Source organism: Chionomys nivalis, chromosome 15, assembly GCF_950005125.1.
Source record: "Chionomys nivalis chromosome 15, mChiNiv1.1, whole genome shotgun sequence".
NCBI lineage: Eukaryota > Metazoa > Chordata > Mammalia > Rodentia > Cricetidae > Chionomys > Chionomys nivalis.
Genome location: NC_080100.1, coordinates 70,044,043 through 70,056,805, shown reverse-complemented (window position 1 = coordinate 70,056,805; position 12,763 = coordinate 70,044,043). Strand labels below are relative to the sequence as shown.

At 45.8% G+C, this 12,763-nt stretch overlaps 1 protein-coding gene and 1 pseudogene across 1 annotated transcript; both read right to left on the bottom strand.

The window, feature by feature from the left end:
- Positions 1-415: 415 nt before the first annotated feature.
- On the bottom strand, positions 416-1,873 carry LOC130887463 (splicing factor U2AF 65 kDa subunit-like). The gene is given in 3 exon segments (XM_057789935.1): positions 416-1,542; positions 1,545-1,623; positions 1,667-1,873. Coding segments are annotated over 3 exon segments (1,413 nt in total).
- A 10,287-nt stretch (positions 1,874-12,160) lies between these two features.
- On the bottom strand, positions 12,161-12,552 carry LOC130887647 (transcription elongation factor A protein-like 8; annotated as a pseudogene).
- Positions 12,553-12,763: the final 211 nt, after the last annotated feature.

The following is a 12,763-nucleotide window of genomic DNA, read 5'->3' as shown; positions in this document are numbered from 1 at the left end:
AGGGCCAGACAAGAAAATTCAAAATAGTTTGGCCATAAAATATAAACACGCTATGTTCCTACCATGTGGGAAAAGGCCGAGGAAAAAGGTGTCAAGGGATAAGAAGCTGTTTGGGACAGGGCTGTGGGGGTACTACCTGACTGGCTGTGCACACAGTCCTCATCCCAGCCCCTTCCCTCTGTGTCTGTGTGGGTGCGTGTGTCTATGTGGGCCTGTGTGCACTTGCCCAGTCCCCTTCCTACACTAGCCCCCCGAACCCCCCACCCCCATAATTGCTGCCATTCCAGTTGCTGCCTTCTGTCATTCGGCTGTCACTCCTCTGCCCATCCATCATCTTCAGAGGGGAGAAAGGAGGGGGGGAAAGGTGGGGGGAAAGTCCCCAGCCAGCCCTCCCCCCACCCTCCCCCAGCCACCTCTACCAGAAGTCCCGGCAGTGGTAAGAGTCAGGGTCACAGTATTTTGTGACCACCACTCTGTTGGCGAACTGGCGGCCAGTTAGGCCCTGCATGGCTTTCTGGCAGTCTAACACAGAGGTGAACTCCACAAAGATCTTTCCACAGCCAGGCACCTCGACGCCGTCCACGGGCCGGGGAATCTCGATGGACTTGACCAGCCCGTATTTGCTGCACTCATCTCGCACGTCCTCCACAATCTCCTCGTACTCCTCATCGTCCAACAGCTCTTCAGGCAGCACCATGTTCATGAGGCAGAGGACCTCAGTTGGGTGACCGCCCATCTGCACCTGAGAGCCCATCAGGCCGGGCACTTGAAGGGTTACAGTTGTCTGATTGATGGTACTCAGCGTGGCATTCTTGGCTCCCACACTCGCCCTCTGGACAAGCAGCTTCTTGTCCCCTAGCTGCATCCCATGCAGCCCCGCAATGGCCTGATCTGTGACGTTGATGTCCATGTACTCACAGAAGGCATAACCCTTGGAGAGCCCTGTGGCACTATCCTTGACCAAGTTGAAGGCCTTCAGAGGCCCAAAGGATGTCAGCAGTTCTTTCACCTGGTCATCATTCAGGTAGTTGGACAAGCCCCCGATGAACAGTTTGTGCGCAGAGTCTGGAACTACACTGGATACAATGCCAGGCACATAAACAGAGGGGTTCTCTGACATGCCAGGCAGTGGCTGATAGTCATGAGGCCTTCGAATCTTCAGTGACTGGCCCTGGAAGATGATGCCATCCAAGGCCATGGCCTGGGTCGTTTCATCCACTGAGCGGAACTCCAAAAAGGCAAAATTCTTGTCTTGATTGATCTGCACAGCCAAGACTGGGTTGCCAGGGGCCTGAGTCAATCCGCAGAAGCACATCTGGGCATTGAAGAAGTCCATCATAGCTTCCTCAGTGATGCCAAATGGAATGTTGCCCACGTAGAGGCGTCTGGCCTGTCTGGTCATCTGGCTCCCAACAACAGGCACGGGCGTTGGGATCAGAGCCAGACCATCAGGAGTCATAGTGGGGAGAAGGGCAGTGGCTGGAATCTGACCCGCTGCTTGCATGGCCTTGTACTGCATTGGGGTGATGTGCTCAAAGCCAGTGGTGGCACGTCCCAGTATTTATGCACCTTCTTCTTCTTCTTCTTCTTCTTCTTCTTCTTCTTCTTCTTCTTCTTCTTCTTCTTCTTCTTCTTCTTCTTCTTCTGCTGCTGCTGCTGCTGCTGCAGCACCTCTGGTCAAAGGTTTGCTTCGCCTTCCTCTGTCTTGGGAGGCACTGTGCTCTTGCTGGTTAAGCCAATCTCGGCTCCGGTTCCTGTGCTTCTGGTCCCGGGTTCTAGAACGGCTGTGGCTACGCTTCCAATGGTGGTTCTCCTTGTCCTGTTCTTGTTTATTCTCGTCGAGCTTCAGCTGGAACTCGTCCAAGTCCAGCATGCTTATGCGTCCACGTAGGGCCCTGTGCAGCTCTTGCCTCACTGTGTGCTGCCTGCCCCTTTAAAAGAAAGAGAGTAGTTGGGTGTGGAAGTACACACCTTTAATCCCAAAACTTGCAAGGCAGAGGTAGATTGATCTCTGTGACTTCAAGGTGTGGTAGCATGCACCTTTATTCCAAATGCCTGGGAGACAGAGACAGACTGATCTCTGTGAGTTCAAGTTGTGGTAGCACACACCTTTAATCCTAGCACTGGGGAGGGGGAGACTAGTGGTTCTCTGTGAATTCAAGGACAGCCTGGTCTACACAGTTATTCTAGGACAAAGATGTACAGAGAGCCTGTCTCAAAAAGGAAAAGTAAAAATAAGAGAAATAGAGGTTAAAAGAAAGACACATAAACATGGAAAATACAGAGAATCTTGATACTGTATGCTATTATGCTCTCTTTGAATTGTTTGAATGCCTAGGAAGGAGCAACGGCTGCTAAAAGACTTTTGTTTATAAATGCTGCCTCCTTACCCAAGATAGATACTGTGAAATATTTGGCTTCAAAACAGATGTCAAAAATTATGTTAATTTGGAGAAGAGATTTTGCTTTTGTTTCCACAGAAAATGAGAGGCTGTGGATTCATTCTCAGTTAAAAAAAAAATCCAGTTTGAGCCGGCAGTGGTGGCGCAGGCCTTTAATCCCAGGACTCGGGAGACAGAGGCAGGAGGATCTCTGGGAGTTCGAGGCCAGCCTGGTCTAGAAGAACTAGTTCCAGGACAGGAACCAAAAGCCACGGAAAAACCCTGTCTCGAAAATCACACACACACGCAAAAAAAAAATCCAGTTTGATCAAGCAAGACCACCTGAAAAATCTCCAGGAGGAAGAGATAGCCCAGATGTCTGAGGTCTACATCCAGAACAGATTAAAGACTGCTGCCTGAGATGATCAGGACTCACAGGATATTCCAGTCAGGACTTGACTATAACTCTAAATTTTCTTTAGGTCCCCATTAGATTATCAGCGGCCCCCAAATCAGCAGGAAGTAGCCTGAAAAACTACACCCACTTTCCCCAAAAAAATGAACTAAGAATGTTTTCCTTTGTTTATAAAAAAAAGAGGGGGAAATGGTGTGGGAGAATTTTCTCTATTCTGTCAAACATGTTTTAAATAAACGCTGGTTGGCCAGGCTGAAGGATAGGTTGGTAAACAAGATAGGAGTAGAAGAGGAGAATGCTAGGAAGGAGGAAGCCCTATCCTCACAGGGCAGCCCAGACCACCGATGAAGCAACATGGGAGATGCCCAGCTAGAAAAGGTACTGAGTCATTTGGCTAGCATAGATAAGAACAATGGGTTAATATACGTGATATGAGGGTGATAAAAAGCCTGAGCTAATGGGCCAATCAGTTTATAATCTTATGGAGACATCTGTGTAATTTTCTTTGGGGCTTGCCGGTTCTGGGGTACAGGGTGGGATGGAAATCCCCACAGCTGGCCCTCATGTTACAGACACCTGTCATTCTCTGGAGCCTCCTGTTGAGTCCCAATCAAGTGGAAAGCACTGTGTGAAGGCTGGTAAGAAACCCCCTTGTATTGACCAGTGAGCCAAGCTAGTTCTTTGTAGGGGGCGGGGGTGGCGGGGAGTGGGGTTGGGTTGCTGCCATCCTGAGGTCATATAGAAGCAGATCACAGTTTATTGGGGCCGCTGTTGCTGTTTGTATTCGGGAGTGTGCAACAATTTGTTTTTTTTCAACCAGATAATGACTGTGATCGACCCGCACAACGACAACTGGGTTGCTGTTTTCACTATTATGAGAGTTGCCACAAGTGTTTGTGTGCAGGCTTTGAGGGGGCTCAGTTTGTCTTCCTCTCCTCCTCCTTGTTTGCAATACCCGCCCCACCATATAACTGCTGTTATATGGAAGTATTCTGGGTACATTGATTGGAATAAATATTTGTTGGGTGCTTATTGCATGTTAGTTATCGTCCAAAGTCCCAGGGTCTGTGGGGAATGAACCAGGTAAAGGTCACTGCCCTCCTGGAATCTCTGCCCTTCTCTCTGGGTCAGAAAATGCTAAGGAGAAAGTAACAACAAAGCAGAGGGTATGCCAGGTGGGGACAGACACTAGACCAGAGGCAGATAGAATTTGTTGAGCAAACGGGTAGTGAGTGAGAAAATGTTTGGGGAAAGAGTTTTGGGATAGGGTGGGGGTGCCATAACAGATGCAGAAATCCTGGGCCAAGGCCCAGCTCGGTTTACTTGATGGAACAGCCCATCAGGGAAGACATCTCCAGCGCTTCTCTGAGGAGCCATAGCATGTTGTGAGGGGTCTTCCAGAGCCGAATGCTATGGGCCACGCCACCTGTGAAGTCTTTGAAAACCTCCATAGTGCTGCCCCCTCCTCCCCCCCGCCGCCGCCACGGCCTCGTATGTTCCATTTAACCTGCAAGCAGACAGTGTGCTGTTAAGCGCCAGGCTCGAGATGTGGCAGAGTGGTGAGGGAAGTGAGACATGCCTGTCTCCTCCCCGGTTCAGCCAGAGTGCCATGGCCCTTGGCCAGGCTTCTGAAGTCCAGTCAGGTTCCTAGTCCGGTTAACTGACTTGCCATATGCCTTCTCCAGCAGGGTGCTCCAGAATTCCTGGCGCTGGGCAGCATGCATGAACAACAGCTTGTTATTCTTAGTGGGCAGTCGGTCGTCCACCACCACATTCATCCACTGCCCGAACTGCCAAAGCTGTGGGTGGCAAGGGGACATTTCTCTGCATACAGGTGAACTTTATCCCCAGAGCGTCTCCTGGTGGCCTTTCCGAGAACATACATTACGATTTTTGTAAAAAACTGGTGTGTGTGTGTGTGTGGCGGGGGGTGGGGGGTGTTATGTTATTTCTTTTCTACCACCTTCTAAGTTTCGGGGATCAAACTCAGGTCATCAGGTTTGGGATAAGTGCACTGAAGCCACCTTGACCAAGGCCCTTAGAATACGTGAAGGAAAGATAACAAAAGCCCCCAAATTTCTCGAAGTACCCAAACCCAGGTAATGCACCAGTGACAAGAAAACCCTACCCATGTGGCTGGAGATTTGGCTCAGTGCTTAAGAGTGCTGACTGTTCTTCCAGGGAGCACGGTTCAATTTCCACCTAATGCATATAAAATTAGAATAAATCAGTCAATGAACAACAAAAGAGAAAAGAAAACCCCACCTTCATTTAGACTAAGGGCCTGTCTTGATAAAAGACATCTGGAGGTTGAGCTTTCAGATCTTAAAATCTTCTCCCTATTCTATGACATTCAGAATTGTTCCTGGATCAGCTAAAGGGTCAGGTCATACAAAATACATGGTGGAGATTTTCAGTGTCATGATAACCATGTGTGTTCCTGAGAATGTGCATGCATGTGGGTTCAAATGTGTGTGTGCTCATGAGTGCGCTCACACACAAAAATGGGAATGGGGAAAGAACCACAAACAACTAATTATTTTCTTTAGCACTTTGAAAAACTTAGCTGACATGATTTCTTTCATGAGTGGGTATTTCTCTAAATATTGTCAGAAAGCTATTTCAATTAGTGCTATATTTGGGAATCCAAGTAAGTGCATACATGATCTCTCTCTCTCCTCTATCTTTCTCTGGTGGTTTGAATGAGAATGACACCCATAGGCTCATATATTTGCCTGTTCATCACCAGGGAGTGCAAGTATTTGAAAAGATTTGAAGCACAGGGAGGTGTGGCCTTGCTGGAGGAAGTGTCTCACTGGGAGTGGGCTCTGAGGTTTCAAAAGCCCAAGCCAGGCCCAGTAGTTCTCTCTTCCTACTGCCTGTGGGTCAGGATTGTAGCTCTCAGCTCTAGATTCAGTGGCATGCTTGCCTGTGTGCTGCCAACGCTCCCTGCCTTGGTGGCAATGGACTAACTTCTGAAGCTGTAAGCCAGCCCCCAGTTAAAGGCTTTCTTCTATAAGAGTTTCCGTGGTCATGGTATCTCTTCAAAACAATAGAACAGTGACTCAGTCTCCCTCCATCTCACCCTCCCTTCCTCCCTCTTCCCTCACTTCCCTTCACCTGAAAATGGAAGATGCTGGCATAGTTTTCCTTGACATTCTGCCCCTGGACATCACATAGAACAGCAGTTTGGGACATGTAATAAGGGCGCCAATGGCAGCTAACAGCCTGCAGTCCCCTTAAAGTCAGACAGGAAGGGTTGATCCTTGAATAGCCCCACGTGTAGTAGGGAGCTGCGGGCCTCTTCCCACAGCCCGGCTCATGGTTGCCTGGCTAGCTTATGCCCCAAAATAACGACACACAAACTCTATTCTTTTAAACACTGCTTGGCCCATTTCTGTTCATGTATGTAGCACCCCAAGGAGCGCTTACCGGGAAGATTCTAGCCTACGTCCATCCTGGGTCAGAGCTTCATCGCATCTGCCGGGGAGAGGGGAGCATGGTGCATGGCGTCTGCTCCAGAGAGCAGAGCTGTCGAGTCTGAGCTCACTTCCTCTTCCTCCCAGCATTCTATTCTGTTTACTCCACCCACCTAAGGGGTAGCCTATCAAATGGGCCAAGGCAGTTTGTTTATTGACAAATGACCTTCCTCCATCATTTCCCTTTTTTCTGTTTAAACAAAAAAAAAAAGGAAGGCTTTAACTTTAACATAGCAAAATTACATATAACAAAACAGTTATCAAGTAAAAATTACAATATTTACATCTATTTTATCTTTATCATAACTAAGGAAAACTATAACTATAACTATCTATCTATTATTCAACTCCATCAAAGACTCGAGAAGAATACAATATTACCTAAGCAAACAAAAAGTAAGCAACTTCTAAACTCTAGAAATGACAGAGACATCTCACTGCCTGGACAGTCACCCAAAGTTCCTCTGTACCGTTGGGGCATCCATCTTCGGCCTAAAGGTCCATAGTATCCAGAGACGTTTCCATGAAGCAGGAAATTTAAAGGCAGTTCAGTCACTATCTGCTGTGTCCTGCAGAATGTCTCGCAGACTCTTTCATGAATCAGGAACCCCGAAAGATCATCTCACCTTTAGGCAAGTTCAGCAGTCCTCTCTCTGCGGGTTCTTTGTGTCCAGTTTATAAAATAGTCCAGGCAAGAGCAGTTTCTTGCCCAAATGGCTATCAAACTCCATAAGGATCCTCTTCGATGCCCATCTTCTTCTTGAAGTAGATTGGTGCTGCCAGGAGCAGAGTGTCTCATTGTCATGAAAAACCCTAAGTTATTAAAACATTTAAAATACCATATTCTCTAGCCTTTGAAAGATATGATGAATGCCTATCTGAAATATATGCATGCACATCTAGAAAATCTAACTAACATGACTACAAACTTGACTATTATTGATAATTATCCATTAACAACCTATAGACATTACATTTTTAAGTGAACTACACAATCACAATACCTTAATCAATATCAGAAATACATATACATATAATAAAATTGACCTTAAATTAATATCAGTAAACCAAGATTCATATCAATGCAAATTATTCACATCTATATTATCTCCCCCTTTAAATGTAAAAGAACATTTATAAACAATATATGGGAACATGGGCGCAGTTTTTTCTCTCCAAACTGCTTCCTGCTGAATGGGGGTGCTGTTAATCAGGTCTTTCATGGTATAACCTGTGTGCTAGGTTCCTCTCAGTCGGCAGTTGAGCAAAGTAATTTTTTGAAGGTGTTCACAGCAACCCTTCAGGAGGACGTGGTCTATCATACCATATTGGGATCGAAGAAGCAATCCAAAGAGTCTCATCTTCTGTGAAAACAAAAGAAGAAACTCTTTTCCAAAGTATCATATCCTTAGATCCAAATTCTGAAGTCAAGGTATTTTGAAAATATCTATCTTGGATTAGTTCAGCAGCATTTATAAACAAATATCTTTTAGCAGATGTTGCTCTTTCCTCAGCATTCAAACAATTCAAAGAGAGCATAATAACATACAGTATCAAGATTTTCTGTGTACTTTCCATCTTTGTGCGGCTTTATTTTAACTCTATTTTGTTTATTTTTACTTTTGTTTTATATTTTCTGTATATCTTTGTCCTGGAATAACTCTTTAGACCAGGCTGTCCTTGAACTCTCAGAGATCTGTCTGTCTCTGCCTCCCAGGCATTGGGATTAAAGGCGTGTGCTACCACACCTTGAAGTCACAGAGGTCAATCTCCCTCTGTCTCCTAAGTGTTGGGATTAAAGGTGTGTACTACCACACCCAACTGCTTTCTTCCTTATTTTTTTTAAGAACTTTTAGCCTGCATATACTTTTAACACACTGTAAACAATTTAGAAATTTTCTTTGTCTTTGAATCTCTCTTTACTGTATATCTCTCTTTTTCTGACCACATGAGTCTTTAATTTACCAAGCAATATCAGTAGGACGAAAGCCGTGGCTTTGACGGCTGGATCCAGCACATTCCTTAGCTTTCCAGCCTCATGGCTGAGGTACCGGCTGTAGCCATGTTTATCACCACAACTCTGGCGTTTCAAGGTCTTGGCCAACAAGCAAACTGCAGCATTACGTCCACAGACAACAATCAAGTCCTCTCTCTGTAGTCGGCCCTCCTGCCTCAAACAGTTAGAGTTTGCCCTGGCAGGATGGACCAGAATGCCAGCATTTTAAAACAGCACAACTTTTTTTTTTTTTTTTGCTACAGCCGAAAACAAACAAGCATTCAGTCAGCTTTTATTAATACCATTTAAGTGTTTTGTGGCAGGACCTCTTAATGAGCTGCAGGGTTTTGCAGCTGAAGCTGAGTCAGGAAGCCTCTCTTAGATGAGAGCGCTTGCTTGCCTCTAGCAGGCAGAGCATACCCGAGAAATTGTTGCTACCAAGAAAACATGCTTTACTCTATTCTTTCCCAAGCTTTCTCAGGCTTTCTGTAGATTCAGTGCCCCACGTTGGGCGCCATCTGTAGTAGGGAGCTGCGGGCCTCTTCCCACAGCCCGGCTCATGGTTGCCTGGCTAGCTTATGCCCCAAAATAACGACACACAAACTCTATTCTTTTAAACACTGCTTGGCCCATTTCTGTTCATGTATGTAGCACCCCAAGGAGCGCTTACCGGGAAGATTCTAGCCTACGTCCATCCTGGGTCAGAGCTTCATCGCATCTGCCGGGGAGAGGGGAGCATGGTGCATGGCGTCTGCTCCAGAGAGCAGAGCTGTCGAGTCTGAGCTCACTTCCTCTTCCTCCCAGCATTCTATTCTGTTTACTCCACCCACCTAAGGGGTAGCCTATCAAATGGGCCAAGGCAGTTTGTTTATTGACAAATGACCTTCCTCCATCACCCACGTGTGTAGAGGCCCCAGATCCCAGTCAGGGGAGCATCCCCCAGATCTCCCCAGCAGAGATAGCTCTGCCTTTTACTGAGGTGTGTTGGGTAAGGGGCCAAATGGAAAAACTGAGGCAGAGCTTGGGTTCTGAAACAGTGAGGACATTTTTAGTTCAGTCTGGGGAGCCACAAATCAGGGTATCATTTGTGGTTTGGGGGAACTTGGGGAGGCTGCATAGCACCCTGCTTTCCTATCTGTTGAACATAACCAATAACCCTTGTGTATGATTCCTTGTGAACGGGCTGGAGAAGCAGTCAAAGGCCCAAGAGGTCTCCCTAGAAAACTTCTGCCATCTCATCTCAGTATTTAGGTGGTGAAGGATAAAAGCATTCTAAGTTCCTTGGTCACCAACCTGGTCTACAAAGTGAGCCCTTGTCTCTGAAAACCAGCCAAGAGCTGGAGAGAAGGCTCAGCAGTTAGGAGTACTTCCTGCTCTTTCAGAGGGCTTGGGTTTAGTGCAGTGCAGCACCCACAACAGATCCTTTGCAACCACCTGTAACTCTAGCTGCAGGGGACCTGACAGCGCCCTCTGCTGGCCTCTACAGGCATTGCACTCAAATGCACAAACCCATGCACAGAAACACCTATACAAAATTAAAAAGAAAAATTGCAAAATCCCCCAAATTCCAATCAACCAAGCAAGAAAAGATGCCTCGCAACTGGAAAACATCTCAGGAGTTAAGAGCACTTGCTGCTCTACCGTGAGCACCAGAATGCAGGTCCCAGCATCCACATCAGCTATGTTATTAACACCTGTAATTCCAACCCCAATGGATTGTAATACCTTTTTCCGGATGCTGAGGGCATCAGACACACATCTGTGAATACTCTTACACACATCTGTGCAAACTCTGACACATACACATACATCAATAATTAAAATAAAAGTTTAAATCTAAAAATGAAAAAAAATGTCTATCCCATCGCCCACATGCTACTGGAAAAGCTGGGCTTTGTCCATATGCCACCATGAGCCCTGAATCTAGCTGAACATGGAGCACAGTGCCCCTGTGGAACCATGGGAGCATGGTGCCAGGTTCAGTCACCCACTGCCATCTGTCCCCTGGGATTGGCCCTCAGTGACAGGCCAGGTAACTGTTGGTGCTATGTGGACTCCAGGCTCTGGGAAGTTTCTGTAATGGTTGGTAGCCTCTGGGATTTTGAGGGAGGCTGCAGTCTGGAGGGAATGCTAAAGACTCCACAGTCATCAACACAAGGGAGCTACAAAGGAGACACTGATCTCCTCCTCTTGTACCCAGCATCACTCGGGCCCATTGAGCCACAGAGAAGATTGTGGTCCTAGGGCTCTTTGGCCTCTTGCTATACTTATTTCTGCCATTTTCCCTGCCACATATATGAAATAGAGTGGCCCAGGGTCCTGGCCTGGGCCTGAAAGGGTGCGAGATTGTGAGGGAGGACTACCTCAGGGAGGAGGAGATAATCTGGTACCTGGAGTAGTGTCATGTGACTCTATTGCCCAGTTATTGATGGCCCAGACCAAAGACGTCCTACCACCTACCCTGAACTCATTGGATTGTTGGCAGTGACCTTAAATTTTTCACCCCCTTTTGTTGTTGTTGTTGTTGCTCGGTCACTAGGCCTCTGGCTAGCCTAGAAATCACGTTGGAGACCAGCCTGAACTTAAATTCATGAGTAATCCTCTTGCCTCTTCTAGATTCTGGGATTACAGGGACATGTCACCATATCCAGTTTTTTTCTTTATTGAAATAATTTATTCATTTTTCTTTTATGCGCATCGCTGCTTCTTTGCCTCCGTGTATGACTGTGGGAGGGTGTTAGATTTTGGAACTCTTGCCAGTTGTGAACTGCCACGTGGGTTCTGGGAATTGAAACTGAGTCCTCTGGAGGAACAGTCAGTGCTCTTTTTCAATTTTTATTATCTATTTATTACCGTTATTAGTTTTGTTTGTTTTGTTTTTGAGACAGGGTTTCTCTGTGGAACAGCCCTAGCTACATAGGGAGACCTCATCTCAATAAATAAAATTTAAAAACCTTGAACAAAACAAATAAACGTAAAGTGCCTGTGTTTACCATTGAACTACCAAGAAGCCCCACAGAGCTTCTGGGAAGGGGCTCAGGCTACACCTAGATCTCATGCACAGAGGGCAGTATCTCAAAAGTGTGGAGCACTGGACTCAGCCACGCCACAAGACGAACAGAGTCCCACAGTACAGCTGATGTCAGCTGCAACCTCATGAGACACTGGGTTAGCCCTGCCCCTCCACTTCTGAGGCTCTCCAACAGAACCTGGGAGGTGAGAATTTCTTGCTGGTTGTTTTGTTTCGGACAGTCTCACATGGCCTCAGGTTGGCCTTGAACTTTTGCTTCTTTTTTCCTTTTTATTTTATTTAATTTTTTAATCTATGATTGCCAATTTTATTCCTCTGGCTGAGAAATCCAGAGGTAATTCCAGGTTTACATTTTTTTAAATAGTTCTTCATCAAGAGTTTAGTGCCTTTATTGCCTCTACAAGCTGGTTACAAATTAATTTTAATTAACTCCCACTTATTAAAAAATCTGCAGTTCTTTGTGAGACACATATTCATTAAAAAATACACACAAGCAAAAGGCAAAATTAAAACACAACACACAAAAAAGCACTGTTAAGTTTTTTGATACGTATAATTATACATGTACACACATAATTAGGAATTTTCCTATATATGCGAGTTGATACTAAATATGCTGCTTTTAAATTGTATAATATGGAATGAACACATTTCCATGCATAAGGGTGAAACTTTCCAACTGAAAAATAAATGTGGAAAATGGGTCAAAATCCTAAAATCCAATGAGATGCTGGTAACACCGAAACTATCTAAAATACCGCCAGGTAATTAAAAGTAAAATGAAGTTCAAAGATACATCAGAAAACGCTAAGAGAAAGAAAGCAGCAGCCAGATTTCAACATCAGAGAAAAAATGATTTCAAGGCCTGAAGCACACAGGATACAGACGGCTTCGGGAATGTCTTTGTTTCCAATGCATCATCACAAACTTGTTTCTTACTCTTCTTATCTCTTCCCTAAGCCTTTCCAACTCATCCACTCCTCTTATCACTTCATCAGGGTTCAGATGCCTTGTGCGAGTGTCCTCTTAGGGTTCAGGGCTGGGTTCAGCAGGCTCTGCTCTAAGACTTCCATCTGCATCCTCCCCCACACTTTCTCCAGAAGCCAGAAGATTTCCTCTTGCCTGCTGAGGGCAGTCTTCTGAAGGATGGCCTTCATCTGCCTTTGGTGTATTCTGGGGTGTTCCTTCACACTTGTCACAAGACTTTTGCATGTTGAGTATTTCTTTTTTTGAATAAATTAACCCTGTAGGTACCTGAAGATTTGGCTCTCTTCTTACACCTCGATTTATGTGGCGCCCCAAAGACAAGAGTCCTGGAAAGCGCTGGGATACTCTTCTCTTGCAGGACTGAGCTGCTACTCTGCCCTTTTTATCTTGGTGCTAAAATTGTAGCTATGAACCACCATGCCTAGTTTGACGACTAAAAAAAATTGTCTGTCTGAGAATGTGTGCAAATCTGGT